This window comes from Capricornis sumatraensis, chromosome 5 (genome assembly GCF_032405125.1).
Source record: "Capricornis sumatraensis isolate serow.1 chromosome 5, serow.2, whole genome shotgun sequence".
NCBI classification, from domain to species: domain Eukaryota; kingdom Metazoa; phylum Chordata; class Mammalia; order Artiodactyla; family Bovidae; genus Capricornis; species Capricornis sumatraensis.
In genome coordinates, this window is record NC_091073.1 from 83,110,017 (window position 1) to 83,129,021 (window position 19,005).

The 19,005-nt window shown below is 41.2% G+C and overlaps 1 protein-coding gene across 2 annotated transcripts; it reads left to right on the forward strand.

Moving 5' to 3' along the window:
- The first annotated feature begins 16,324 nt into the window (after positions 1–16,324).
- LOC138080437 (TIMELESS-interacting protein-like) lies at positions 16,325–17,179 on the forward strand. 2 transcript variants are annotated; one of them, XM_068973441.1, is made up of 2 exons: positions 16,325–16,612; positions 16,736–17,179. In XM_068973441.1, the coding sequence occupies exons 1-2, from the start codon at positions 16,325–16,327 to the stop codon at positions 17,177–17,179; spliced, it is 732 nt and encodes a 243-aa protein (XP_068829542.1). The 2 variants fall into 2 exon arrangements, with proteins under 2 accessions (XP_068829542.1, XP_068829540.1); XM_068973439.1 differs by having other exon boundaries at positions 16,325–17,179.
- The last annotated feature ends 1,826 nt before the right edge of the window (positions 17,180–19,005 follow it).

A 19,005-nucleotide genomic window follows, 5' to 3' on the forward strand; every position in this document is an offset into this window, starting at 1 on the left:
TATCTGTGAATATCCTAGATCCTGGCAACACACTAGGCTTTTATTCATTGATGAGCACTCTGTGTTCACTTATTCTCCCTGGAGTGAGACCAGAAGAGGAACTAGGAGAGCCATGTACCAGGAGAGTACAGCCAGGAAGAGTCGATTTTGACTCTTCCATGCTAGATCTGTTTCTTAGGCTGATTTTGTTACTATAATCACACGTAATGGCCTGCCTCAGGGAATCCTGCCCCTTTGCCTGATTGTTATGCTAAAGTGCCTTTGTTCAGAACCCTGTCCACCTGTAGATGGCAGGAAGGAAGAAATTAACATATCTCCCTGCCTGAGGCTTGCCATTCTAGGAGATACTTGCAATATTAAAGGCCTTTTTACTTTGTTTCCTCACCTCCCCCCATTTCTGATCCATAAAAGAACCTGGAAACCAGACCACAACAACATGGTTATTTTGAGATATTAGTCTGCCATCTTCTAAGTCAAGCTTTCCAAATAAACTCGTATTCCTTGCCTCAACACCTTTTCCCTCAGATTCATTGGTCTGTCATGTAGCAAGCAGAGCAAGCTTGGACTTGGTAACAAGAGGAAGGAGATCACTCATTCCGGCTTTCCTCAAATATTTGAGTGCCTAGAGCATCCCAGGTACAGTACCAGGCACTGAAAAAATGTACTTGCTGGGGGCCACTGGGGCATATGACTACATGAGGGGAGAAACTAGGGAAAGGGAAAGAGATTAAACGGGGAGCTAAGAGAGGGCTAGAGAAAAAGCTCACCTGCTTTCCAGGTGTATGTAATGAGCAACAGGGCCAAGAGCCCAGGCACTGAAGAGGAAGTGCTGACATAAGCGAGATAATAAATGTTCTGAGATTTCATCACCATTGAAGAGTCCTAACACATTACTGCCAGGGCTTAGTTTTCCCTCTGATTCATGTTTCTTCTCTGCTGTGGGATCATTTGGTTCTTGAACCTGCAGAATTATTGACTGATTCCTTTCTGGTCAGATTCCTTTTAGCTACACACAGACTCCTCTTGTAATGAAAAACAGGTTTCCTGTTACAGCTTGCTTTACATTCAGGTAACATGTTGCCGTCTGGAATGAGCAAGTGTCGAGTTTGAGTCATATTTTCCACCCTGATGCTAAGCCCCCGTGCTTCGTATGTCTGGTGTTGAAGGGGAGACTGGGAAATAAAAAACTTCAGTTAGGTCAAAAAATTTATTTCCCACCCAAAGGGTTAATTGGCTTCTGGAAGGAACAAAGACACAGAGCTACCGTGACTGCTTCCCCAGCACCAGAGTTAGTGCAACACCTTCCAAGCCTCCCCAGAGAGGCTGGCTTTGGTCCGTGGAGAGTGGATCCACTTCCCCATCAGGGAGGGAAGCTTGAAGAAGTTATCTGATTTTTGGTATCTCTGAGAACCTCATTTTGAGCTGCCTTCAGAGACTCATAGAAGACCTTTAGGTCCATGACTGAGAAGGGCAAATTAGGAAGAAAACCATCACTGGAATTATTTTCCCCAGGGAGCAGTCAGTGTAAACAGGAACAAATGTTTGGGGAAAAGTCCAATAATCAGCAATGACAGAGTTCTATGCCAGTGTGAAAACTATGCCAGTTCTATGCCAGCGTGCATACTATATATAGTAACACAGTAACCAGACATTTTTTGTTACTGAAAAGAGTGAATAAACTTTTAAAACATTATTGGGACTGATACATTTACAATAATTTTCCCTCTGCTCCAAAAGCTAGGATGAAGGAAAGATAACACATACCCACATACATGAAGGGCAGAGTCTGAGGGGAGAGTTATTTCAAAAGTCTGTTAATACTTTAAAACTATCTGTTTAGAAAGAAGTCAATCTTACCTTTTATTGAGGAAAATACCTTAAGGTAGTAAAATAAACAATGAGGCCACTTGGGCATAGCTTAGATAAGAAAGAAAATCACAGGAATTTGGCAAGTACAGTAGGAGAAGTTTCTTGGAGTAGGGATAAGCTGGGCAGACAGGAAGGACAGGTCAGGAGGCAACTCCCTGTGGTGCTAAATGACCCTCAGGGGGTTCCTGTAAGGTGATGCCCAGAACTGAATTTAGAGTTCTTTCTTTTCTGGTGCTGTAATTATTCTCAGCTACCCGAAATCTTTACAATTCGATACCCTGGTATTGAACTTTGTGAGGAATGAAGGAAGAGGAACCAAGAACAGCAAGAAGAGGTCATCAAATCCAAAAACCCAGAGGGATGGGATGAGCAGGCTGCAACGAAACCTGGAAATGGAGCACAGCTTGTTTTCCAGATGTATTTGAAAGCGATACCAGAAAATGAGGGTGCAGCTGGGGTGGGGAAGAGAAACATTAGGGTTACTCCTGCACTCACTCAGGTGACTTCTTTTGAATCCCAAGAATATTTCTTGTAATTACCACCTTGCTCTGTTATCCTCCTAAATGCTTCTGCTGCTGAAAGGTAAACAAAGATCTTAGAGCTCCAGAGATGTTGCTTTGATGTGAAACGTCTGCATGCAGGAATGGCTGCTAAGAGGAGTTTGACCCCTAGAGGGTGATCACACCATATGGTAAAGGGAAGCACACTGGGAGGGCAGAAACAAAGATAAGAAAACGGCTCTAAGTCCCAGTTTCAGGTCCAGCTGCTGGGCAATGACACACATGCACCCATGTAGGTACAAGTCATCTGTCTAGTTACAGCCCCTGGATTGAAAGAGAAATTCTTCCTGGACTTGGAGTTTCATGCCTTCCCAGCGCAAGATGCTGAGAGCAGGTGAGCTAGCCCCTGCTGTCACTCACAGGTGAGAGGGTGGGACAGGAAGGCACTCCTTCTGTTTCTGTGACAGGGACTCCAGTCCCTGAGGAGACAGTAGACCATGTCTGTGGGAGGGAAAGTAGACCACCCCATGGGGACTCATAGACTGAAAACAAGGAATTGGAGGCAATAAAGCAATACCAGTTCACCTAAATATGACTGAGTGACTCTCAGTGAAAGTAGACTCCAGCTTTGGCACATCTCTTCAGGGTCAATCCTGGGCTTAGGAGGTCCAGAGTGAGAATAGTTCCTCCCAGTTTCCGCATGAGGCAGTTTGTCCTCTGGTCCCTGTCTCCTAGAACGACCCTGGATGGTGAAGCCACCGTTTCTCGTCTGTTTAGTTGCTGGCAGAGTATGTAGGCCTGGGAACTCTCTTCCCAGCCCGAACAAGTGGCAGGAAGTCCCCAACATCCTCCAAAGGAGAATGGGGACCAGAGCATGACAGACTGACAGACTGGGAAATACTTTTTTTAAAAATAGCCAGTTCTTTAAGAAACAAACAAACAAACAAAAAAACCCTCTAATTTTTAAATACGTACATTTCAATGAATTTTGGTAAAATTGTGCACACATACAACACTCTTCACAATCAAGATGCCGAACATTTCCCCGTCATACCAGAAAGCTCGCCTGTGCTCCTTCCTAGTTGGCCTCTGCTAACACCCAATCCCAGGGATCTGCTTCTGTCACCGGATTGATTTCTGTTCCACATAAGGGAAGTCATCTAGCAGGTACTCTTGTATCTTCTTTCATTCAGTGTGTTTTTGAGTTTCATCCATGTGTGTGTGTTAGTGTGTGTCATGCCTTTTAATTTCTAGCTAGTATGCCATTGTTTGGCTGTATCACAAAGTATCTGTTTATATGTAAGTAGACATTAGATTGCTTCTGGTTTTTGACTATTGTGAGTAAAGCTGCTATGAACATTCATTTACAAGTCTCAGTACAGACTAGTGTTTTCATTTCTCTTGGGTAAATAACTAGATATAGGATTTTTGGCTATATGGAAACTGTTACGTTCAACTTTAGAAGAAACCATCAAACAGCTTTCCAATTGCTTATACCAGTTTACATTCTGACCAATAGTATATGAATTCCAGTTGCTCCATATCTTTGTCAACACTTAGTATTCTCAGTCTTTTATATTTGTCTGTTCTAGGAGGTGTGAAGTTGTACTGAATTATGCTGACTGATGTTGAACATCTCATCATGTGCTTATTAATATTTGAATATCTTCTTTTGGGTAATGTCCATTCAAATGGTCTCATTTTTTATGTTGATTGTCATCTTATTAAGTTGTATTCATTTTCAAAAATATATTTTTACTTGCCTTTCCTTTTCTTAACAGCAGAATTTCTGAATTTTTATGAAATCCAATTTATCATTTTTTAATAGTTGTGCCTTTTGTGTTTATGTGAAATATTTGACCATGCTGAAATGATGGAGATTTTAAAAAATATTTTTTCCTTCAGTGCTTCCATTGTTTTAGATCTTATATTTAAATTGATCTACTTAGAGTTAAAAAGAATCTCAATTCTTACTTCATGTCATACACAAAATTTAACTCTAAATAGATCATAAATTTAAATACAAGATTTAAAACAATGAAAACACTGAAGGAAATTATAAAGAAAATCTCCATCACTGCAGCATGGTCAAATATTTCAATAAACAGAGAAGGCACAACTATTTAAAAATGATAAATTGGTCTCTGGTGGTTCGGGCTTCCTTGATGGCTCAGACAGTGAAGAATCTGCCTGCAATGCAGGAGACCTGAGTTCGATCCCTGGGTCAGGAAGATCCTCTGTAGAAGAGAATGGCACACAGTCAAGTATTCTTACCTGGAGAATCCCGTGGAATGAGGAGCCTGGATGGCTACAGTCCATGGAGTCGCAAACAGTTGGACGTGACTGAGGGACTAACATTTTCTTTCTCTGGTGATTCAGTGGTAAAAAAAAAACCACCTGCAATGCAGGAGACGCGGGTTCAATCCCTTGGTCGGGAAGATCCCCTAGAGAAAGCAATGGCAACCCGCTCCAGTATTCTTGCCTGAGAAATACCAAGGACAGAGGAGCCCCGTGGGCTACAGTTCTTGGGGTTGCAAAGGAGTCGGACATGACAGTAAATAAACAACAAGAGTTCCTACGTCATTTCTTAAAAATCTCTCATTTTCTAATTAGTTACTTGGTACCTTTTCTGAAATCCAATTGGTCATGTATGTGTGCATCTATTTTAGGAGTCTTGATTTAATTCCATTTTGTCTAGAGTATCTGTTCCTTCACTAATTATATATTGAGTCCTGAAAACAGTAGTGTGAGTCCTTCAACTTTGTTCTTTGTTTCCCAAATTGCTTTAACTTTTCTCTATTATTTGAACCAGCATTTAAATTTAAAAATTAACTTGTTAATTTCTACAACTAATCTGCTATAATTTTGATTGGAATTGTATTATGTTTATAGATCAATTTGGGAAGACTCTACATCTTAACAATATTGAGTCTTTCAATCTATGAGCATGGTATGAGTCTCCATATACCTAGGTCTTGTTGAATTTCGCTTGGCAATATTTTGTAAATTTTACTGTGCACCCTTTCTGGTAAATTTATGCTTATTTCAGATTTTTTGATATTACTGTTAAATGATATTTTCATTTTAACTTCTTGTTTATTGCTTCAGTTCAGTTCAGTCGCTCAGTCGTGTCCGACTCTTTGCGACCCCATGAATCGCAGCATGCCAGGCCTCCCTGTCCATCACCAACTCCCGGAGTTCACTCAGATTCACGTTCATTGAGTCAGTGATGCCATCCAGCCATCTCATCCTCTGTCATCCCCTTCTCCTCCTGCCCCTGAACCCTCCCAGCATCAGAGTCTTTTCCAATGAGTCAACTCTTCGCATGAGGTGGCCAAAGTACTGGAGCTTCAGCTTTAGCATCATTCCTTCCAAAGAAATCCCAGGGCTGATCTCCTTCAGAATGGACTGGTTGGATCTCCTTGCAGTCCAAGGGACTCGCAAGAGTCTTCTCCAACACCACAGTTCAAAAGCATCAATTCTTTGGCGCTCAGCCTTCTTCACAGTCCAACTCTCACATCCATACATGACCAAAGGAAAAACCATAGCCTTGACTAGACGGACCTTAGTTGGCAAAGTAATATCTCTGCTTTTGAATATGCTATCTAGGTTGGTCATAATTTTTCTTCCAAGGAGTAAGCGTCTTTTAATTTCATGGCTTAGTATATACAAATAAAATTAATTTTAATTTATTTTTAAATTAATTTGTATTTGTCACTTTACTAAACTCACTAATTAAATTTGTCAAATGCTTTTCCCACATTAGGGTGGCCAAATTCATGTTCATTTTTACAGTATATTGCACAGCTGGTGGATCCCAGATTTCTTACTGACTTTCATTAATGCTTTTCCTGTGTTTTATTTTTAAAAATAACCCTCCCTGAGGTCCTGATCTACCTCTCCTTATTCCTTATTCCCCATTAGACTGAGTCACAGCAGGAGCCCAACTCTAAGGGGGAGAGCAGAGGATTTGAGGCAAGACTGGGCTATATTCCAGGTTGTTTCTGTCTAATAGATCTGTTTAGGATATTATTACCTCTATCTTTTCTTCCTCTCCCTGTGAAATGGGAATAAAGTCTGCTACACTTAAAAATATTGTAAACTGAATGGGGCAATTCACCCTGAGAGTTACATATATGAGATATTTGTAACAGAGTGGAATCATCATTGATCTCAGAAAAGTTTTGTTAAGAAAAACATAAAATGAAGAAATAGAGCAAAAGAGCAAATATAATAAAAATTTTGGAAACATTTGCTCTGGGAAAGTCTCTACATTGTTAATTCTAGCTTTCCTGCTCCTACCTACTTGCAGCCCTTTCACACCTGGAGATGTATGGAAATAAATGTTAGCATGAGGAGTATCTGCTGTCTAGCTAGCAAAAAAGAGAAAAGTCATAATACATCTTCCAAGCTAATAAACAAACAAAACACTGATCGCTTATATGATTGATGATAGATTTTATATACAAGCTACTTCAAGAATCCAAGAAGAAAATAGGGAAACTTAACTAGAAAATCAAATTTTTGACTTACTTTTCTTAGAAATCTCTGGTATTGGATTTCTTCACCTGCTGGACCCCATTGACATTTTGCCAGTATACAGTAAAGTATGATAAAAATTACTGAATATTTATACATTTTGTTTCATTTTCTTTTGTCTTATTTTTTGTTTAAACCCCAAAGCCTACAAATATGCTAAATACACAATGATACAATCATGAACAACTACACGATGCCTACTGGCTATTCTTGGGACACCTTTGTTCATGCCAAGAGCTGTCACTGTGTGGATGTAGATGAATTATTTTCTGGGAGTAAGAAGTGGAGAAAAAGCAAAGGACATCTCATTCGTTGTTTTAACCTTGGGGGAAAGAGAATAAATCTGGTTTTGGCATCTCTCTGAGGAAAAGAATATCTTGACATGTACATAGAGCTCTTGGAGAAAGCCTAGTATCCATTGGCAGAAAGGGTGATATTCGGAATACATCTGAATAATCGGCATAGCATTGAAATGCCTGACTGTGGCAGAGCGCTCACCAGGATATAAATCATGCTGCTTACCAAGTGCGACACCTCACATGTGACTATGACTCCAGCTCATGTAATGAAATGGTTTTTTATGAACTTTGTGCAGATAAATTAAAGCAGCATTGCTAAGAATTACATTCATAATCCAATTTTGAGAGCAGAGCTGAATGGACAGAACTCCATCAAGTAATGAAAACAAACAAAAAAGGAAAATGAAGCATTTCTGTTAGGATGCTTGCAAGCAGGTTTATAAATTGACTGCCCGATGAATCTCTGCCTGCTCCTCCTTAAAGTTGAATTTTGGCATCCATCCTAACTTCTAATATTTGTTCTTAATCTGTCCTCAAGCCTCAAGGCACAAAACCCTCTTGGGGGCAATGATTGTAAGGACTCTTTCTTTCTACCCAGAGGAGAAATCATGTTGCCAGAATCACTTCCCATTTTCTAGTGGGTCATATTTTGTTAAAATATTCCTAACATTGAAATTAGGATTCCTGTGATATCTCCCCCCAGATTTTTTTCCTTCAAATAATGTAGGACAAAAATGAAGCATTTTACTTTTCTCCTACTTATATTATCTAGAGGATAATTTTCTTTTCTTTCCTTCTTTTGGTCACACTGCACAGCATGCTGGATCTTAGTTCCCTGATCAGGCTTTGAACATGTACCCCTGAAGTGGAAGCCCAAAGTCTTCACCACTGGGCCTCCAAGGAATCCCAATATTTTATTTTTTAATGGAGTATAGTTAGTTTACAGTGTGTGTTAGTTTCTGTTTTACAGCATACTTAATCACTTATGCATGCATGCATGCTAAGTCGCTTCAGTCCTGTCTGACTCCGTGTGATCCTATGGACAGCAGCCCATCAGGCTCCTCTATCTATGGGATTCTCTAGGCAAGAATACTGGAGTGAGTTGCCACTTCCTTCTCCCTAATCATTTATATGTAGAATCTAAAAAAATGGTACATACAGAAACAGCCGCAGATGTAGAAAACAAATGTACGGTTATCAGGGGAGAAAGCTGAGGGAGATAAATTAGGAGATAGAGGATAATTTTCTGTGCTTCTCTCCAGTGGTCTTGGCTCAGAACCTAAGAAAGAGTGTCCCTTTCTTCCTAGGAGTCTGTAATGGCCATCACAGCCTGAGCCTGTGTAAAAATTCTCCCAGTTACCTGCCTGGCTGGTTCAGCTTTCTTCTGATTGGAACACATTTTTTTTCTTCATGATGTTAGTCCAGGGTCAAATTCCTAGCTTCCCTGGTGTAAATAAATCGGCTACGTGTAACTTGTCTACAACAGAAGGCACATCACCGTATATAGAGTGTAAGAGAGATTTCCCTTTGATGAAAAAAAAAGTTAAATGTTTATAAGAAATTTTGCAGGTCTGGATACCATTAGCTTTAAACAATTAATAAAAGTGACACTAGGACACAATAAATTTTAGTTTTCAAAGAAACAATTTGACTTTCTACATTGCTTCTGCCTCACTGGTGTTTGAGATGAAAGGGACAGTAATTGAAATGAAACTCATCAGCATTAAAGAAGGCCTCATGGGGAGAAACAGAGGGGGGTGGTGGTTAAGAAGGCTGTGGAATCCTGCAACACAGGCAGGGGCTCAGGGATCTGAGGGAGGCAGCCATGGGGACACAGATCTACTTATGATCCTGACCCTGGTCTGGTAAAAGTATTTTAAGTTAAAAAAAAATTTGACAGAATATGCACATGGTGGATAAAATACTTTTTTGTATCTCAGCTTCCTTTGTTCCAGTTTCATTATTAAAAAAAAAAACACACAACATTTTTTTAAAGCTTTTTCTTTTGTATTGGTGTATAGTTGATTAACGACTATAGTTAGTCTCACTATAGTGTTAGTCTCAGGTATACAGCAAAGCGATTCAGTGATACAGACGCACGTATCTTTTCTCTTTCAAATTCTTTTGCCATTTAGGTTGTTATGTAATACTGAAAAACCCTCATGCTTTAACGAAAGAGGTTTCCATAAACTAACTCTAGAAACCAATGGAAGAATAGATACGTTATGCAAATAAGGATAATGAATTGTAACCTAAGTGGCCCAAAGTTTTCCCCACCAATTCTGGGATTACCTTTCTTTTGAAATCTAAATGGTTCTACTGGCTAACACTTGTTGAGTGCTTGCTGTACGTCATGTGGTAATTTTCTGTCAGTTAGTCTTTACTGGAACCGTGTTTTATTTTACCTCCCCTACTCCCTCGCCCCTAAAGAGTTGAAATGATCTTCTCAAAACAAATCTAATTGTCCTCTCGCACTCACTCTTCATTGCTCAGAAAAATATCCCAAAGTTTTGATCTGCCCTACGGGTACTGCAGTCTTCCCAGGTTGCTCAGTGGTTAAGAATCAGCCTGCAATGCAAGAGAAATGAAAAGTGAAAGTCGCTCAGCTGTGTCTGACTCTTTGTGACCCCATGGTCTATATAGTCCATGGAATTTTCCAGGCCAGAATACTGGAGTAGGTAGCCTTTCTCTTCTCCAGGGGATCTTCCCAACCCATGGATTGGACCCAGGTCTCCACATTGCAGGCAGATTCTTTACTAACTGAGCCACAAGGGAAGCCCAAGAATACTGGAGTGGATAGCCTATCCCTTCGCTAGCAGATCTTCCTGACCCAGGAATCGAACTGGGGTGTCCTGCATTGCAAGTGGATTCTTTACCAGTTGAGCAATGCAAAAGACAAGGGTACAACCCCTGGGTTGGGATACCCACTCCAGTACTCATGCCTGGGAAATCCCATGGACAGAGGAAGCTGGCAGGCTATATACAGTCCATGGGGTTGCAGAGTTGGACATGACTTAGTGACCAAACAACAATGAATGCTGCTGGTCTCCAGACAGTTGACCTTGCAAGCACCGTGGTCTCCATCTTTGGGGGATTTCAAGCTGTTGCCCTTTTGTTGTCCTTATCAGAGTTGTAGTTGTGCATTTTGAGGGTGATCCTTTGTTTCCTTCCACTAGACTAGATGTACCATGAGGGCAGGGCCATCTTTAATTTGTATACTGGCTTTCCTCCCAGCATCTAGCACAATGCCTGATGCAAAAAAGGCATTCAGTACGTATGTGGAATGAATGGATGCATGGATGCTGAATAGAAAGACCAACCTGACTTGCCTTAACTTGGGACTTGTATTATCCTGGGAGCCAGCATGCCCATGGGAAGAAGCACTTGCCACATCAACTCATTTGCTCTCAAGAGGCTACACTGTTGTTCTCAGGAATTCTAGACCCACTAATTTAAGCCCTATTTTCCACTGTTGAAAGTAACTGCATGAATGCATCAGGTAGCAGTGAGAGGGCTGGGATTATTTAAAACCTGTGTTCAATAGGCTATGTTTTACTTAAGGCGTCTATTAGTCCCAGCCTCCTTTCTCTCTCCAAAGTATTTCATAGTCCTTCCACTTCAACAATCTGTTTTCATCATAATTGCATCCCTCCTACATTTTTATGAAAAAAACTCCTTCCTTCGAAGCTCATAGAAAGTGAAAGTGAAGTCGCTTAGTCCTGTCCGACTCTTTGTGACCCCATGGACCGTAGCCTACCAGGACTCTCTGTCCATGGAATTTTCCAGGCAAGGGTACTGGAGTGGGGTGCCATTGCCTTCTCCAGGCTCATAGTTGACTTCAATTATTTTTTTTCCTCCTTGTTACTGCATCACTTTCTTTGAAGATGTAGGTACCTGGCTCATTGTTTTCCCCTCTGACTCAATTTCTTCTGCTATCTGTGGGATTTCAATGTCCTTGAACTAATTCTTACCAAGCTCTGTTCTAATAGCTCCCTCATCCACTGCAACAATGGGCAGTCCTAGATCCCCTCTCCCTCAAACCAGCTTCCACCTGCATCCTCACCCACATCTCATTCCATCTCACACTCGCTCCTAATGCAACCAAGCTTCAACCATGCAAACCTCCTGCTTCATATTTCCTCAGTTTCTGTTTGTCAGCACCCTGTACTCTCTCTCCAGACTCTCATGTCTCCAGAAATCAGGCCCTGAAAATCCCCAACTTTGCATTAAGCCCAACATACACCAACCCTCTTCCTGTACTTGAGCTTTAATGAAGCTCAACTCACCTGTGCAAGTGAGTGCCCTGGTACCTTGGTGGTCTGCAGTGGCAGTTGAGCCCACAGTTCTGTTTAGAATGTCTGTCTCCTGTCCTTGACAGCACCCTGTGACAGAAAGTTTCTCTCCCTTCCTCCCCAACTCTTACCAACACTCCACAAAGATGCTGTGGTCTCCAACTTTATTAAGGAAATGACAGAAAAGTAATGGGAAGGATTTCATCATTCACTGTCCTTCCATTTTTGAGTCTGTGTGTTATCACATCCATTCCCTTGCCTGCCTAAATCCCACAGACTGACGTCCTCTCTGCTGCCTAAGGACAACCTCCTTCACTTCTCCTTTTAATCAGACTGCCTTCCATTCTCCCTTCTTCTTCCCCTTGGCATTTGGCCGCACTGAATGACTTCTTCAGTCTGCCTCTGCCTCTTCAGTAACCTAGCAAACAGGCCAGCCATGCCTGGAGGGACCCCATGTCCAGCACCACTCCAGAATTCCTCCACCTCCAGCTCCAGGATCCCTGTATCTGGTTCTTCACGATGCTGTCTTAGGTTGTTGACCCCTTTCAGACATTTTGCTTTTGTACTCATCTTGTATTGCTTCGAGACACTGCTTCTAGAATCCATGCTTTAGTTCTAAGTATGGAAACCTCAGGTGCTAGGGATATGTCTAAAGTATAGAAATCTTGGGAACTGACCTTGCAGGTACAGGCCTTTGAGCTTCCCCTCTCCCAAATTAAGAAAGAATGGAAGATTCTTGCACTTGCAATTTGAAAATGCTCTCCTTTCTTTGGATACTGTCTTGTGTCTTCATTCAGATCCACAGACACAGAAAACAAACTTATGGTTACCAAAGGAGAAAGTAGTGGGGGAAAGGGATAAACTAGGAGTTTGGAATTAATATATACACACTACTATATACAAAATAGATCATCAATAAGGACATACTGTCTAGCATAGGAAACTGTGGTCAATATTCTGTAATCACCTAAAAGGGAAAATAATCTGAAAAAAGTATATATATATGTGTATAACTGAATTACTTTGCTGTATACCTGAAACTAACACACTACTGTCAATGAAATATGGTCCAATATAAAATAATATTAAAAAAATGCTCTCTTCCCTTTAATTCCTGTCTTCTGTCTTCATTCTAACTTTCAGAACAGAGTCTACATTGGTGATGTACTCAGACATTTAATTAATTCATCATGGGGTGAGCTCATTCAATGTGAATGCACCACAGTTTGCTTACTGGCAGGGAAAGGGGCAGGAAAAATATAAACATGCATAAAGAAGGAAACATAAAAAATCCAAAATTAGACACCAGATATGGGTACTATTATTTATTACTTGTATTTTCTGCATATATAAGGTAAAATTAAAAACTGAGAAATTTCAGAACATAAACACGTGCCCTTTATACTTTGTCAAAAAAACAAAAAGAAAGATAAAAGAAATATGTCCTTAAGTTTATCTCTTGGAGAAATACAAGCTTGGCAAATAAGGAAAATGGTGTGCTTTGCTTGAAGGAGCCTTGGAGACAAAGAGTTCTCATCTGGTGAGCTGGACACCCTGGTTTATTATGTAACCTCCAAATGTCACAGTTTCTAATTTGTATTGAAAGAGCCCCAGGTTATGTCAGCTCCAAGACCTAAATTCTGAGTGACCTGTGTTCTTCTTGGTGGGTGCAGGAGCAGAAACTTAGAAAGCACTTGCCTGCAACTTTTAATTTTAATTGCCTAACTTTTAATTCCATCCGCATTTTAGATTTATATATAATAAAATTTTGAGGTTTCCTCAAAGGTCAGATAAATTCAATGAATGAGAAAAATTTGTTAGAAAACTAGTTTGTCTGAGAAGTCAATTCATAATCCAATATTTCACCAAAGTGCCCTGGCAGCAAAATTGGATTGTGAGTATGAGACCACTCTGACCCACTGGGAGAACAGACAGTCTGCAGGGCTCTCTGATTCTGCAGTTAACACCATCTTTTCAAACAAGTATTTAAGACCTTCTGATGGTGAAACTTCTTCAGTGTTACTGGTTGGGGCATAGACTTGGATTACTGTGATATTGAATGGTTTGCCTTGGAAACGAACAGAGATCATTCTGTCATTTTTGAGACTGCATCCAAGTACTGCATTTCAGACTCTTTTGTTGACCATGATGGCTTACTCCATATCTTCTGAGGGATTCCTGCCTGCAGTAGTAGATATAACGGTCATCTGAGTTAAATTCACCCATTCCAGTCCATTTTAGTTTGCTGATTCCTAGAATGTCGACATTCACTCTTGCCATCTCTTGCTTGACCACTTCCAATTTGCCTTGATTCATGGACCTGACATTCCAGGTTCCTATGCAGAAAACGAAGATCATGGCATCCGGTCCCATCACTTCATGGGAAAGAGATGGGGAAACGGTGGAAACAGTGTCAGACTTTATTTTTTGGGGCTCCAAAATCACTGCAGATGGTGACTGCAGCGATGAAATTAAAAGACGCTTACCCCTTGGAAGAAAAGTTATGACCAACCTAGATAACATATTCAAAAGCAGAGACATTACTTTGCTGACTAAGGTCTGTCTAGTCAAGGCTATGGTTTTTCCAGTGGTCATGTATGGATGAGTTGGACTGTGAAGAAGGCTGAGCGCCGAAGAATTGATGCTTTTGAACTGTGATGTTGGAGAAGACTCGTGCGAGTCCCTTGGACTGCAAGGAGATCCAACCAGTCCATTCTGAAGGAGATCAGCCCTGGGATTTCTTTGAAAGGAATGATGCTAAAGCTGAAACTCCAGTACTTTGGCCACCTCATGCGAAGAGTTGACTCATTGGAAAAGACGCTGATGCTGGGAGGGATTGGGGGCAGGAGGAGAAGGGGATGACAGAGGATGAGATGGCTGAATGGCATCACTGACTCGATGGACGTGAGTCTGAGTGAACCCCGGGAGTTGGTGATGGACAGGGAGGCCTGGTGTGCTGCGATTCATGGGGTTGCAAAGAGTCGGACACGACTGAGTGACTGAACTGAACTGAACTGATGGTGAAACAGGAGGGAAGGGGGCAGGGCACTATCTTTAAAAGAATGGCATAGCCAGAGCACACGACATAAACTGACTAGAACCAGCTAGGTCCAGGATGGTGGACGAGTAGACTTTCAGTGGGCCTTGAGCATCCTTAAATACTTGTTGTGATATGTTAGCAGCTAAGTGACACGCCCACCAGCACCCACCAGCACAGTTTTGAGGCCAACCATAAAAGGTCAAAAACTGGGTGGTGGCCCAATTCCTGGAAATCCCTGCCCTTTCCCCAGTACTTGGAATAATCCTCCCACTCATTATTCCATGAAAATACCCAGCCCATAAAAACTAACCACCCCATATTGCAAAGCTCTCCTTTGCCTTCTGAGGTGGTCCACACTCTGTCTGTGGAGTGTCACATGAGTGCATACGTGCTCAGTTGTGGCTGACTCTGTGTTTCTCTCTAAATAAATCCACTTTCTAACCTACCACTTTGTCTGAGTTCTTTCTTGAAAAAGCAAGAACCTTAAATTCACCAGGAACTATTGTATCCTCTTTTCTCTATGCATCTAAAATTTCACATAGACTCTTCTATTGTTCTAAAGGGGGTGAAGGGAAGTCTGGAAGCAGAGATGACAACATGGCAGTGCAGGGTGAGAGGCAGAGTGGATGAGGCACAGTCCAGAAGTGATCTTAAGCCCAGGTGTCTCCAGGTGGCTCTGGTGTCCTCTTCCCAGACCCTCCATCTCACAGGAGAGGTCAACACCACCTGCAGCCTCTTCCTTAGCAATCCTGGTCCCTGACTTTAGGAATACTCTGAGTGATTTTTTAAAACAAGTTTTAGGGGATTGAGAAGTTAATGTTTTTGTTTGGTTTAGTTTCTTAATTCCTCAAATATGGTTCTAGAGGACTGGTTCCCAGACATTTGTGAATAATTTTTTTTTTTTAATTGAGAACATAGTTTTCTCTAGTGCCATGCAACAATTTTTAAAAACCCCACAAAACTATTAAGATTATCATCATCTCCTTTAAAATAGGACATCATAACACAAAGCACATAAACTAGAGAGAGGGCCTTATATCACACAGCAACCTTTACCACAGGAGTTGAAAACTTTACACACATGAGTTTCAAAACACAATGCTATCTATTTTTTGCATTTTGTCTTAAACCAGTTAAAAATTTGCCACAAATTAGCATTAGTGCATGGATCAGCATTTTGCAATTACAGTATTCTTTTAGGGAAGACTCCAAGATAAAAACTGACAGCTTTTTGATATACATTTTTAGTAATGCTTTCACGTTACTGAACTCCTGAGAAAGATGGGATCATTCCTTTCTCAGATCGTATGTGTGTTGGGGATATTTAAATACGTCACATGCTTTATTGCACTGTCCTGTCTTTCTCTCATACATATTGGGAGGGCAGGGGCCCTTTCAGGCTATCCATGCTTCTGCAAAAAAAGCAGGATGGACTGGTTTTCACTGGGAGCTGTTCTTTTGTGTGTGTACTCTTGTACACAGACAATGGCCCTTTACCTCCCGTCATCACCCTCCATAGGGAGCCAGAAACTCGCCTAAACGTTGTTGAGATTAGAAATAATTTTTTTTTCAAGTCAAGTGGGTGGATTTTTTAGGACAAATATGAGAATGATAAGTTTGGCAACTGAGTCCTTCTGTATTCTGTTTCTGATTTCTAATGTTAATAGATACAGTATGTAGGTAACTTTTTTTTAAAAACTGATTTAAAAACTAATATTTATGTGGGTTTTTCCGCCGCGCGGAACTCTGCGCTGGTGGCGGCAGCGGCCCGAGCGAGGGGAAAAGATGCTAGAACCACAGGAGAATGGCTTGGTTGACCTACCAGATTATGAGCATACAGAAGATGCAACTTTCCCTCCGTTCCCACCTCCAGCCTCTCCAGAGAGGGAAGATGGTGAAGGCGCTGAACCTGAAGAAGAGTCAGGAAGAGGAGCGCCTGTTCCCATACCTCCAAAGAGAACAGTTAAAAGGAACATACCTAAGCTGAATGCTGAGAGATTAATTTCAGAGAGAGGGCTCCCAGCATTAAGGCATGTGTTTGAGAAGGCAAAATTCAAAGGTGAAGGTCATGAGGCTGAGGACTTGAAGACACTAATCAGACACATGGAGCACTGGGCATATAGGCTATTCCCTAAACCGCAGTTTGAAGATTTTATTGACAGAGTTGAATATCTGGGAAATAGAAAGGAAGTTCAGACCTGTTTAAAACGAATTCGACTTGATCTCCCTATTGTACATGAAGATTTTGTAAGCAATAATGATGAAGTAGAGGAAAATAATGGCCACGAATTAGATCCCTTTCTGACAAACTCATACAGAAGTGTAGAGTTTGCTTCTGAGTCCAGTAGAAGCCTAACAGAAGAACAACAACAAAGAATTGAGAGAAATAAACAACTGGCCTTGGAAAGAAGACAGGCAAAGCTACTGAGTAACAGTCAGTCCCTAGGAAATGACTTGTCAGTGAACACACCCAGCACACAGACATCTGAGGAGGGTAGAACAGGTGAGGAGCAGAAGCAGGAAGAATCAAATGGATTTAACAAAGACCTCGACAGTCCACATAATGCTGGTGCTGCCAGTACTGTAAAAGAAGAGGAGGAAGTAAAAGTTGAGAAAACGGAACGGGACCAATCCTTTTAAAATGTATGGTAGTTACATAAATGTTCCTCAAGTTGGATAGGCCTCAACTGAGAACGTCTATTAACTTGCTGTCTTCTAAATCTGAGATGACGGTGCAGTGCATTTTCTTTGCTTTGAGTGAAAATCTTTTTATATAGTGAAACTTTTAGACTCCTGTTTAAAATCTGGCATTATTTTAATTATGTGCTCAGTTGCTCAGTTGTGTCAGACTGTGACCCCCATGGATTGTAGCCCACCAGGCTCTTCTGTCCATAGGGTTTTCCAGGCAGGAATCACTGGAGTGGGTTTGCCATTTCCTCCTCTAGGGGATCTCGACCCTGGGATCAAGCCTCAGTCTCCAGTGTCTCCTGTACTGCCTTTGGATTCTTTAGTGCTGAGCCACTGCAGAGGCCTTATTTATAATTGTTTCTTATTAACTTCCGTTGTCTATTTTTCTCCTTAGTGTTTATTTGTATATAAGTATGACTTTGTAAAAATGATTGGTAGTTAATAAGTAGCTTTTGCTGCTTATGATCCCATTGAATGCCCTATTTTTACTAAATTGGGTGGTGTTTTAAGATGTAAATATGTATAACAAATAATAATGTTTTTTTTTTTAAATAAAAATCTCACGAACTAAAAGAAAAAACAAAAAAAGCAAAAAAAAAAAAGAAAAAAAACCAAACTAATATTGTGGATGGGAGCTGAGAAACAAAGTGTAGCTGGCAGTGTGATTGATGATTGCTGATTTTCTCAGGGAAATAGACCCCAAACCTTGATCTGGAAGAGGAAGAGTGAGACAAAATTAAATTGGCTTGTCCAGTAAAAAATGGGCTTCCCAGGTGGCTCAGTGGTAAAGAATCTGCCTGCCAAGGAAGGAGATGCAAGAGATGGGTAGATCCCCTGGAGAAGGAAATGGCAACCAACTCAGTATTCTTGCCTGGGAAATCTCATGGACAGAGAAGCCTGGTGGGCTACACAGTCCATGGGGTTGCAAAGAGTCGGACTCGACTGAGTGACTGAGCAGGCACAAGCACTTGCATGCCTAATAAAATAAGGAGAACTCAAAATTTTCATGGCAACTTAAAAGGAAGGCAGAGTGAGGGCTTATGGATGAATGAGGAATAAGGAAAGATGGGGGCCAGTTGTGTGGAAAGAGGTCAAAGGTGAGATTCAGCCACAGAGCTGCTTCCTGTGGGGGAAACAGCCAGGAAACTTCCAGAAACAGGAGCATCTCGTATACACTAACAGGCAGTCTCCAGCCATCTGCTATATGACTATGTGAGTTCTCTCTTAATTCTAACTCTTTCTGAAACTTTGTTAAAACTACCATCTTATTGTGGGTAATACCTTGTGTGGAAAAATTATGGAAAAAAATACACATCTCCACATTTGGTATGATGCAGAGTAGACTGAGGAAGCAGATGCAAGAGTTGAGAATCTAAATGAAACAGATAATTGAACAGAAGGAAGATATTAGGAGAGGGAGCCACTATGAGAAATGGAAAGTCCCTGGGATTCCTGGGAGATATAGCTACACGTGGGTTGGTGGTGAAACTCCTTTTTAGTCTTTATTTCAGTGTCGAAGAGAAGGGTGCTTTCATAGGATGGAGGACTTGGAGACACCCATACAGCTGATTCTTGGGTTGCGCTAGTAATTCATCTGATGATTTTAGAAATGGCAGCTTCTCCTAATTTGCTGCTGAACCAGCTGAGTGATGTTTTCAACTTTAGGGTATAAACATGGTCAGGAATCCTGCCTACCACATCCAACACCCTCACGTCCCAAGAGAACCGTCCTAGAATTTTACTCAGCACCCAGAACTTTTTGTAGGAAGATGATCATC

Excerpts from the sequence above, each read along its gene's own strand:
- LOC138080437 (XM_068973439.1), top strand. The coding sequence starts at position 16,325 with ATGCTAGAACCACAGGAGAATGGCTTGGTTGACCTACCAGATTATGAG.